This window comes from Belonocnema kinseyi, chromosome 4 (assembly GCF_010883055.1).
Source record: "Belonocnema kinseyi isolate 2016_QV_RU_SX_M_011 chromosome 4, B_treatae_v1, whole genome shotgun sequence".
NCBI classification, from domain to species: domain Eukaryota; kingdom Metazoa; phylum Arthropoda; class Insecta; order Hymenoptera; family Cynipidae; genus Belonocnema; species Belonocnema kinseyi.
Window position 1 is genome coordinate 129,323,980 of NC_046660.1, and position 12,426 is coordinate 129,336,405.

Genomic DNA, 12,426 nt, shown 5'->3' on the forward strand with positions numbered 1-12,426 from the left:
GCCTGAATATCGCCACGCAGCCCCGTCGCAATCAGATTTAAAACAGCGGCCACTAGATTGACGCCTATGTGTTCAAGCACTCAAAAGTTAATAAGCCTAAACCTAAATTTTCAATAATTTCTCTTAATGAGATTGAAATCCAATAAGCTGTCATATTTTGCATTAAATTTGTCCAGGCAAATTCCTTTTCTAAGGAGATAAAAGCGTTTCACGAAGAAGATAGGGTGGTTCCAAAAAACTCGCTATTAAAAAGTTTGAATCCATTTTTGGATTCCAACAATCTCTTAAGCTTAGGTTGAAGCCTACGGCATGCTCTTATCAGTTTTAATGAGAAGCATTCTATCATTTTGCCGCGGCACCACATAAGTGAGCTTATCGCCACGCATGCTCACCTTATATCTTTACACGGTGGTCAGAAAATTACTTTACATACGCTCAGGCAGCGTTACTGGATTTAGGAGCTCGCTCTTTGGTTAAACGAATGATCAAAGGTTGCCTGGAGTTCACACGTGAGAGAGCGGCTCTGTCTCAGCAACTTATGGGGGCTTACCTGAATTTATAGTTACCCCACATCGTCCATTCACACATTCTGGCGGGAACTACACAGGCCTATTTAATGTTCGCTTCGGTTCCGGTCGTGGCAGAAAGAGTTACAAAACCTACATTGCGCTTTTCGTATGTTTCTGATTACTCATCTACATATTTCACTCGATGCTAATTTGCATAATGAGTTCGCAATTCAAGGTACCTCTCAGCATTTCATACCTCCCTCCGCTCCTCATTTTGGGGATTTATGTAAGGCTAAAATTAAGAGTTTTAAACACGATCTGAAAGAATTGTAGGTGCACATACTTTAATAAACGAAGAGTTTTATATTCTTCTTACTCGTATAGAAGCTTGCCTCAATTCTCGTTCTATTGTCCCTCTTTCAAATGATCCTGAAGACTTTTCCTATCTTACACCTGGACATTTTCTGATTGAAGCCCATTTGACCAGCATTCCAAAACCCCCATTCGAATGTACTCCGGAAAATCGTTTAAACCTAAGACAGTTAGTACAAAAAAAATCAGAGATTTACTGGAGAAGATGGACTTTTGATTATTTACAGTCTTTAGAAAAACGCTGCAAATGGTTCAACAAAGAGCTAAATCTTGTGATCGGTGATATCGTTCTTATGAAACATGATTCGTTACCGCCTTCTAGGTGTTTGTTAGGTCGTATAATTAAATGCTACAAGGGAAAGGAAGATTTAGTACGTTCTGTTCCCGTAAAAACTGCCAGTTCGGAATACAAACGTCCGATTACTCAGCTTTGTCTGTTACCAGTCGGAGCGAAAGAAATGAGCGAAATCTGAACAACTATTTATGAGGGTTTCTGCGATTGAAAATTATTCAATTTATCGATATCGCCGATTTCAAAGCTATTGTCGGTTTCCTTATTATTTAAATGAATTTTTGAAGTCACGTGATTTCTCAGTTTGAATGTGTGATGATAGCCTTGTCACTTGAGAAAAACAGTGTGAAAGCAGCAGTGAATCGCGACAGATCGTTCTCCGATCTTTTCGGATGAGTAAAGTGATTAACTCAATAAAGACATTAAATATTACATCTTACAAAAATGTCAATATAAACGAGTGAGTGATCTGTGTGATCCTCAAAAATGGTCTTAGTCTGCCAAGTATTCTATACTTAAAATAAAACTTGAACTATTTATTATATCTAACGATTCCTTTCCGCCTATTCCTGACCTGGCAAAATTAATTATTTATAAACATAAACATTACATTTCCTTACAATATCATTATATTATCAATCACTTGACTTATCCGCGGTATGATGAAAAACTAGCATCACTTGAGAAAAAGTTAAAGAAAAAAATAATAATGGTAAACATTTTTTTATGATAAAAAAACCTCGCTGGCTCATGTGCTTCGGCGCTTGAACTTCATGTTAGAGATTCAGGTTTCGATCCCTGAGACGGTATCTCTGATAATTTTTTCATGCACTTTTATTGAGTTTCTGGTGGTTCAGATCCCACCTTGAACTGCAGGTCGAAACTAAGCACTTGGCTGCAACAAACTTCGTGAATGGTGTGGTAAAAACTATGATTTATCCAATTAATCAAATTATACATACTGCCCGCGACTCATAATATATACAGGGACAGCCCCGTGCAGATAAAAAAAAACCCAACCTCAAGAACAATTCCTTCGGCATATTGGGCTAAGACCTTCTCGAGCGAGAAACATCAGAAGGAGCGAAGGATGGCCAATGGCTACAGCCAGACTAGACACTCGTAGGTTAAAATTTAAACCCTAATCAAGCTGAAGGAATTCGCAAGCTACGAAGAAACGAAGTCAAGGTCCTAACATAATTCTTTATAGGACATGGAATCCTAGGCTCTAACAGATATAAGATAGGGCTCATAGATATCCTTCTCTTTTGCCTGCACAAAAATGATGATAAGAAAGCTATTCATATTCTTTAAAATTACTCTGCGATTATGGAGAAGCGTCTGGCAGTCACGGGCAGTAACTGAATCAGTAAGCCAGATATATCGGCGAAAAGCGTGGCTGAGATTCTCTCCATATGGAAAGAATCTTTAAGGTCACGCTTAGGTCTACCAGGGATTGCGAATGGGTTCCCCACGCGTAAGAGGCTCTTGTGATCACACCTTAAGTTGTATGTCTCTCTATCATACACTTGCCTGCACTTGTGTGATTCTTGGGTGTCAGGGAGAGAGCATCGTGATTGCGTTGCTGTTCGTGGCTACCCATAATTTTATTTTATTTTAAATTATTTTTTATCTTGATAACGGTGCTGTATGAGTGCGGAGATGTGGATTGTAATAAGAACATTTTATGGTGGCTGTCGAAATCGAGCTGTAAAATTCTTGGTTTTATTTTCAGGAATTCTGCACATTAACTTGCCTGCAACCCAGTCCGTGGATAGTGGGTTGAAAAACTCGGCTTTGCCCAATACGTCAAATTAGGCATACTGCTCTCATCAGATCACTTAAAGGCGATTAAAATGGACATATCATATGAACCGAGATTCTATGCGCCTTTATTTTTTGGCACAGAATAGTGGGCAATGTGTGAGGAGAGAACCCTTTTCTCTTCGTTCTCTGTCTGTTTGGCTACAGTCACCATAGCCGTTAAAGTGATGAGAGGAAATCTCAAGCTCCACCATGACGCTAACGTGAGAACGCCTATGGCAGGGTTAGAATTTGATGCGACAGGTTCGATTAAACTCCAATACTCGCCTCGGCTGCGCTAGCATAGCAGCAATAACAGACGAAGTCTAAACAACACCATGCTCTTAATTTTGTACCTACAATATGATCGCCCAAGATTCAAATATACTAATAAATTTACTTAAAACATACTCATCTCAACAGTCATTAACTAAACGTCTAAACAAAATGCTATGACTGATCATTTTCTATATTTCCAATTTAGACATTTTGAATTCTCTACACATGAAATTAATTATGTTGAATGACTTAAAAAATGTGAATGCGTGTATTTTAATTGTTAAAAGTTTGAGAGATCAATTTCAACTGCTTAGGGCTTAAATTTCCTAATTTTCGACGCGTTATTCGATATTATTTTATTGTTAATTGTTCTACTTAAAAACATTCAACTCTTAAGTACTAAAAACTTTATTTTTGTAGTTAGATTAGAAAATTAAAAAGCCGACGAACTCCTAGAAAAAGTAGACCAGGAGGAGACTAAACAAATGTTAGGCCAAGAATAAATCAACTTGCTTCAAAAATGATGCATTGGGGCACCTATAAACTTGGAACTTTCAGAAACCATCTTCCAAGATGCCCTTACTAGTTTTTCTGCTTAGAGTAACCAGAATTATGGTTAAAGTAATCTACTAATAACTTTTCAAATAACATCGATAAACTGGTCCTTTTTATATGAACTTAAAGACGTGTATATTATAAAATTTGCCTTGCATAACTTTAAATTTTTCTATTCTTTGAACCTCGTTTTCAAGTGATGCATTCGCTCTTGAAGATATACAATTTAATATTGCTTAAATTTGAACGCTTCGATTTGGAATTATTCTATTTTCAATGCCAAAATGTTTAGTTTAAAATATGAAAAGATTTTTAGTTGGATTTTCTAAAGGTATAAGACAAATTATTCTATGAATATTTTTCTCCTCTCGAAAAAACAATAATGCGATGAATTTTAAGAATTAAAATAAAACCATGTTTTATGTGGAAATCTAGCAACTTACAATACTTATAAAATTTATTTAATAAAATTCGGGTTTTTATATTTATTTCCATCCACAGAAGGAAATTTTTTCCTTCAAGAAGAACCTTGTAATGTAATTGTACGGAATATGAGGATAAGAAATCTTTTTCTTATAGGGTAAATGTCCCAATTATCTTCGTCTCAAGCTTTAACCTAACTTTAAGAAACAAAATTCTAAAAAACATTTGAATTTTATACATTTACAGGCAAGTGAATCATAAATTAGCCATTATATTAATTATTTATCTTAATAGTTACAGCTATAAATGAATTTTTTTCAATAACGAATTTTTTTTATAAGACCTTTTTTATTGGTGATCGAACATGTTCGAGCAAGGTTTTTCGCAGTTTTATTCGCGTTTGGACAAGTACTTCAAGCAAATATGAACGCTGTATACTCATGTAATATAAAGAAACATAAAATACAAATATTGGCAAAATAGAACATTATTTTCTTTATAGCACGTCTCAACCGCCCCCCCCCCCCCCCCCCCCCCCCCCCCGACAGCCCTCCCACTGACACTTCCCTCTTGGCACCAGTTGATTCAACATACCGAAAATACTTGAAAATACTGTCTCATGTTGACAGTGCCATATTATCTCGTGCATATGACTTTTTCGGAATGCCCTAAAGCATGCCTTCTCCATTAACGTGTACCTAATTATACTGGCTTAAACTTTTTTTTCATACAGTAAGTTACATCTTTTTTCATATCTATTCTATTCAAGCACGTGTTTTGTTTTAAACCAAATAATTTCAATAACCAATGTGGGCAACTATGGGAAATATTTCGTTAACGAGTAAAGCCGAATGTCGTCACAACTCTAGGTAATAGTCAGCCCAAAAACCCAGGTGCGAAATTCGGTCGGATGTCAGAGCCTGAAGATCAGTCCAAAGTCAGCCCTGCTTTGGTAACCGATATCCGGTCAGTGGCGGGCGAAAAGCCGACTGTCGGCCTAATTGTGGCCCAAATTTGGGCTGACCATCGGATGAACTGCGGCAGACTGGTCGGTACGACAGGAAGAATGCGGTCGGCTCGACCGTAGATAAAGCAGTCTGTTAGCCACAAGCCACCTTGTTGCAGCCAACGCTGCATTATGTTATTATCAAAAGTTGTTAAATGGATTAAATCTCTAAAAAAACAAAATATTACACGAAGAATTAGTCAAAGTGAGCGAAAAGAAAAGATTTAAAAAAAATCGTTTGAAAAAAATGGTGAAAAATAATTATTTAAAAAAATTAGTTTGGAAAAAACTGATTTGGAAAAAGTTTATGAACAACAAAATTTGTTGAAAAACGTTGTTTGAAAACAAATGTATCGTTACTAAAAAGGGGCCACAAAAACCAGTAAATTGTCATAGATTTAAATTATTTATATCAGTTAATTTATTTTTCATCTACGTGATGTCGCACAGTAATAAAAAAATAATGAGAAAATTAACTGAAAAAGGGTTTTTTAAACTGTTTTGAGCTGTGGCTTATGAGGATGGTTTCTTTCCATTGATTTTCACTTCTATAGGTCAGGAGTAATGGCTAAGACTCTCGACTGCTAGGCAATAGATTCGGGTATAGATTTAGATTCGAAATCACGTAACATAATAAAAATTTTATTTTTTACTTAATGGTTAAAAATTCAATAATGTAATTTTTTTAAGCCAAGACCATCAACATTTATGTACACAATACTTGCAATAAATGTTATTTATTTTTTAAATTCCGATTTTTTTATATCCCTAAAGTATAACAATAGTGGGTGTTAAAATTTTATTGAAAAGTGAAGTTGTCTCTGCATTAGAGCCCACGGAAATATCGATCTCGTTAAACACACTAGCCCAATCTTGGGTGCTCATGTTCAGCCGATGGTTAATAAAAATCGCGGTTCAGTATGATCTCTTCACTAAACTCGGCGTCAAGAGTACGCGACCCTTACTTTGCGCGATCGTAACTCGTTCAAAAAAAAATCGCAGAAAATTCTAGCCAAATACAAGTGTAATCTCAAAGTCTCCCGAATTGAACGATATGTATATTGTTGTTAAACATTTTTTTTTACGATAGTTTCACGTGTATGTGGCTAAATTTTTGTGCCCTTTTTTTATCAACGTGCGAGTGTTCAAAGTGAAGGTCGCGTACTGTTGACGCCGACTTTAGTTGGAACGATCTCCGGTAACTGAAATAGATGAAAATTCGTAGATTTTTCACATTTTATGAATTTTCATTTTCAAATATTTATTAAAAGTATAATATAGGGAATGTTCACGTCTTGAATCATGCTAAAGCTAGTACAGTTTTTCTCAAGCCCTTCTATTCACGCAATACTAGTCTGGCGCTACACTGGTGCTATCTAGTGTTGCTACGTGTTTGATTCAAACCCTTCTGCTGTAAATTCCCAGTCTTGGCGCTATCTAGGAGTTCATTAGGAATTTAAATATATATAAAATCTGTCCAGATTTTACCTATTTTCTAGACAGAATCACGGTTTGGAGGCAAACAAAAATTACAGAAGTGAATTCAGATGATATTAAGAGCGTGAATTAATGTTGAGGGATTTCTAAGAGATGGCGTTACTTGTACTATATCTGTAGGGATTGATTACACAGCCTTACCACTCAGCGGAGTGGGGGGATGCGCGTGAGTTCGAGCTCGGCGGCTGCGAGAGTTGCCTCTCCCCGGTTCGATTCATTCCTTCTGGTACTGGGGACCGAGTGGCATGTTCGCTTTTGTGCCGCAAGTTCGGCCTCCATATCTGTCGCCGTAAACTGTTAAATAAATTTAGTTATTGTTGCTTGAAGTTGTTGAGATCATTTGATCCTGGAAGTGACTTGCGGGAGTGGTCCGCCTCCTAATCTTGAATGAAATTGATTGATTGGATTTAACACTACATATCGCATCGAGGCACATCTTAACTATATGCATGTCGTTTTACCGAAGTATAAACAGCATAGTTTTTATAGAATTAATTGATCGTTCATCCATTTATAGACGCTTATATGCCTCTCTACAAAAGTTTAAGTAAGTCAGTGAAAAAAATGCTTAAGAGCGTAACAAACATGACTGCAAAGATAATGTTATTACGAACAAATTCTCTATTCATGGCACTGTCATACATTAATTATAAATAAAGCTACAGTTGGACGAAGATGCAATAACACAGTAAACCTCGTCAATTTCACGACAGTGAACTTTTACTTGTTATATTTGGTTAAAAAATTATTATAAACGAGGCCAAAAATAATCAGGCGAATCCCTTGACATTTTCTGTAAATATACCCAGAAAACAAGAAACGATTGACCGCGTTTCAATCGTATTACAAGTCGTATGAAATGTGTATCTTAAAGGGGAATGATAGATTGCTGACGATAGGTTAGAGGCACCAGTGAATCGGGGAAGTGGTTATTTTACGATTCACCAAAAAATATTTCGTTACCGATTAAAAAACGATGGTTAATCGTAATAATGCTATTTACAAAAGAAAATTACATACCAAAAAAAAAGAAAAACTTCATTTTTCATATTTATAATCACTATAATATCGATTGGTTATCGTAGTATAGTATCGTAAAACGCAATACTCTGCATCTTTCTTTCACTGCGAAAGAGAGAGACAACGGCTGCGCATACGCCATGCGCAAAAAGAAACGCGTTTATGTTTACATTTTATTATAATCACAAATATTTAATTCAGTGATTTGTATAATTTACAGAAATGAAGCCGTGAGCGTAAGGTGAAATAAGGTGTTCTGCTTTAGGCTATATATGTGAATAAACGATTGCGATTTATTCAAAGTAATTAACACAAAATACATAAGGTTACAATATTGCGCGACTCGGCGAAACGTAAACCGCGGAACTGGCAGAAGGCCGAGTTGTTAGCTAGTTGCGAGTTCGGGCTAGAGTGCCGAAAGACTCCCCAGCTACGAGGCGCTTCTCCTCGGAAAATCTGGTGAAAAGGGCAAGTCCCTCCCACGAGGTCCGAGGAAGCGGGTAGCTGGGACCGAGGGTTAATATTCATAAAATCGAAGGTCGGGCGTGGAAAAGAACATACATGAAAAACCGGACTACCATATAATAATGCGTGTGAAAATATATTTTTTTTAAAATTTTAATAGCAAATAAATGTAATACTAAACCTAATTGAAACCAGCTTGGAAACGATCTGGATAACGAATGTTTCGTCCAGAGCGAGTCGTTGAGCGACTACGATTTTCGCAGTTTACAGTTGGATTTCGCGGTCCTGGCTGCGGTACATTAGCAGGTGCAGGCGCAGCTTGGATTGGACGCGGTACATTACTACGTGCAGGAGCAACTTGAGTTAGAGGCGTGACATTTCCGCGATTAAATTGCACAACAATATCGTAGTCGTCGTCATCGCCGTATATTTTGTTTTCTTCGACGAGCTTCTCTAAATCATCGGATAAAATGAAAGCGGGCTTGAGTCGATCGATGGAAACGCGAACCTTTTTATTTTTTATCTTTATCACAAAGGATTTATCGTCCTGCTTGATGACTTTATACGGTCCGTCGTACGGCGGATCGGATGGACCGCACACAGTGTCATCACGTAAAAATATGAAAGGTGAGGTCGCTAAGTCTTTGAATATGAAAACTTTTTTCTCACCGTGTCGGCGCACAAATGTCGGTTTGACATTGTCAACACGTCTTTTTAAATCATCGACGAAGGAGGACGTCGGGTTTCACACGGTAGCGATGAAAAATTCCGCAGGCAAGCGCAAGCCGGCACCATAAATTAACTCGGAGGCGGTAACACCGAGGTCTTCTTTAATGGCGGTCCAAATGCCTAGTAAGACAATGGGCAAAACAGAGACCCAATCGTTGCCATCGTGACATGTAATTGCCGCTTTTAGTTGCCTGTGCATTTTTTCGACCAGACCGTTTCCTTGGGGATGATGAGCTGTCGTACGAATGCGTTTAGTACCTAATAGTTTACATAATTCGGCAAATAGCGCTGATTCAAATTGACGCGCTTGATCGGTTGTGATTTGCGACGGAACACCAAAACGAAAAATCCAAGTTGATAACAAAGCTTTCGCGACTGTAGCGGCTTCCGTATGAACCATTGGAATAACTTCGGGCCAGCGAGAAAAGCGGTCGACACATGTTAAGCAATACCTAAAACCTTGGCAATAACTCATGGTAATAATATCTATATGGATGTGTTCAAAACGATTAACTAATTTCTCGAATTGTTCGATTGGAGCAGAAACGTGTCGAGTGAATTTGCATCGCTGGCACGGGATACACGCGCGCGTCCAGTCTCTACAATTTTTATTAATTGATGGCCAAACAAAACGCGAAGTGCCGAGCTTTTGAGTAGCGCGCATTCCTGGATGTGATAGACTACGCAGCGATTTAAATACAGCGCGACGTAAAGATATTGGGACGAAAGGCCGTACGACGTTGCTCGTTCTTTCACAATATAAATGCACGTTTTGATCCGGGAAATGAACTTTACGCAACTTAAGGGACGTTTTATTAATCGCAAGTAGGTCGCGTAATTCAGCATCGTCTTTCTGGGCGGAGATAATGGATCGGCAACAAAATTTTCGGTACCTTTAATATGCCTGATGTCAGTGGTAAATTGAGAAATGTAGTTTAAATAGCGAAATTGACGCGGAGAACATTTATCTAAATTCTGATTAAAAGCATAAGTTATTGGTTTGTGTTCGGTAAAAATCAGCTATACTTGCGTTCGGCATTCGTCAACGACTTTGTATAAAAAGCTAGAGGTTGCCATGCACCATTTACGCGTTGTTGCAGTACGCCACCGTTTGCAAAATCCGAAGCGTCTACAACGATGCTAAGAGGCGCGCCAGGTACGGGGTGCGCGAGTAGCGTTGCATTTGTAAGCGCGCTTTTTGAGTTATTAAAAGCGTCGCGGGCTTTGTCAGTCCAATTGACGGGATCTTTATCTTTTCTATTGCCGCTTAATAGTTCGTTTAAAGGGTGTAAAATTTCGGCGGCGTGAGGCACGTATCTGCAATAGAAATTGAACATACCGAGGTAACGGCGCAAGCTTTTAACCGTAGTAGGCAATGTAAATTTTGAAACCGCTTCAACGCGTTCTTGCATGGGGAAAATACCGTCGGAGTTTACCGTGTAACCGAGAAAAGTTATTTCGCTTTTGCCAAAAACACATTTCTCTGGATCGATCACGATACCGTACGCCGAGAAGCGATTGAATAAAATTTTTTAATGCTCCAAATGCTGCTCTTCACTTTCAGACGCGATCAAAAAATCGTTCATGTACGCGTAAACGAAGTCAAGTCCGCGAATGATTTCGTCGACAAAACGCTGACAACTTTGCGCTGCGTTACGTAGACCAAACATCATCATTAAAGGCTCGAAAAGACCGAAAGGCGTGACAATCGCAGCTTTCTCGACGTCTTCAGGCGCAATAGGAATTTGATTAAATGCACGTACGAGATCAATTTTTGTAAATACCTTTTTACCATGTAGATAGTCGCCGCATGGTCGCGGGCTGCCGTCCTTCTTGGGTACGACGTGGAGAGGCGTAGACCAGGGGCTCTTCGAAGGTCGCATGATGCCCTGTTGCATCATCATGTCGAATTCGGCCTTGACTTGTTTCAGGCGGTCGACTGCAAGACGCCGAGGCTTGGCGTGAACAGGAGGGCCGGCGGTCGTCTCGATATGATGCTGAACGCGATGCTTGATTGTTTCTTTGCGAAACACAGGCGGCCGCGTTAAATCTGGATTCTGTGCGAGTAACTGGTGTTACTCTGAAGCACCGACCACTGTTTTCACAACGAACACATCTTCACCGGTCGTAAAACCGCAGGTTGATAGGCCGATCACGTTATCGGTCAGAGTCTTATTTTTCGGATCAATTGTCAAACCATAGTGTGACAGAAAGTCAATTCCGATTATCGCGGAATTCACATCGGCGATCACGAACGGCCACTTAAACTCGCGGCGTAGCGATAGATTTAAGTTGAGCGTCACATTTCCATAAGTCATGATTTTCGAACCGTTTGCTTCAAAAATTTCGTACTGGCACTTTTTAACTTTTCCGCTCAACCATTTACGCGGGTACGCGCACAAGTCAGCACCAGTATCCACGAGAAACGATTTTCGAGTGTTTAAGCCTTTCACGTAAATCCGGCGTTGTGCCAATCCGTCAATGCTTGCTGCGTTCACTGTTGGCGCGCATCGTTTCCCGGCCAGGTGCAGAGGCCACGGCACTTAGTCGCCTTTTCTTTGAAACGGCGATGATAAAAACATAACCAGTCACTGGCAAAGTCGTCGCGGGCAGTCGCGGGCGTTGCTGATCGGTTTTGAGAACCGCGCGATTGGTTTTGAGAACCGTGTGAGCGCGAGCGGTTGCGATCCTGCGTGAGAGCGTTCACCTGGAGCGTCAGCTGCTGAATCTGCTCAACTAACCCGGTAAAATCACTGACGGCACTCACTTGCTTTGCGGGGCTAACTTCGTGCACTGAAGCTGCGAGCTTGAGAATCGTGTCGATATCGGTTGCGCTGGAAGCTGCCATCACGTTCCGAATATGTGAGGGTAGGCGAGTCTTCCATACCTCGAGGATGAAGTCTTCAGGGGTCAATGCAGTGGCATGCGACTTCAAGTAGCGGAAAAGTTCTGAGGGCTTGCGGTCTCCCATCGGCTAGCCATACAGGATCTTGCGGACACGCGCGCTGTCCGATTCAGTGAGACGCTCAATCAATTTGTCTTTCAAGTTTAGGTATTTGCCAGACTCTGGTGGGCTTGTAAGAACAACTTCGACTTTTTCGATAGCTCTCTCTGTAAGACAAGATATCGCGTTGTGGTACTTCGCGTTGTCATCCTTAATGTTTAAAGTAGCAAACTGCGCTTCCAACAGCGTAAGCCACACTTTGATTTTGTTTTCGAGGAACACGGGTGGGCGGAAGAGTCGCGGCGTTTGCACATTGACGATGGGCCCAGCGCCGTTAGCTTGAGTTTGGCCATTTGCCGCAACGTTGTCTGGCATTGTTGAAACGATTCACTTCACAAAAAGAAAACTTCAGTTTTATAAAAATCTCTTTTTGTTTCACCTTATTAAGATCACGTCGGGGTCACCAATTTGAAGCCGTGAGCGTAAGGTGAAATAAGGTGTTCTGCTAGACGCTATATATGTGAATAAACGA

The 12,426-nt window shown here is 39.7% G+C and overlaps 1 protein-coding gene across 1 annotated transcript; it reads right to left on the minus strand.

The window, feature by feature from the left end:
• Positions 1 to 11,444: 11,444 nt before the first annotated feature.
• Positions 11,445 to 11,921, minus strand: LOC117171094. The gene has a single exon (XM_033358147.1). The coding sequence runs from the start codon at positions 11,919 to 11,921 to the stop codon at positions 11,445 to 11,447; it is 477 nt and encodes a 158-aa protein (XP_033214038.1).
• Between the last annotated feature and the right edge of the window lie 505 nt (positions 11,922 to 12,426).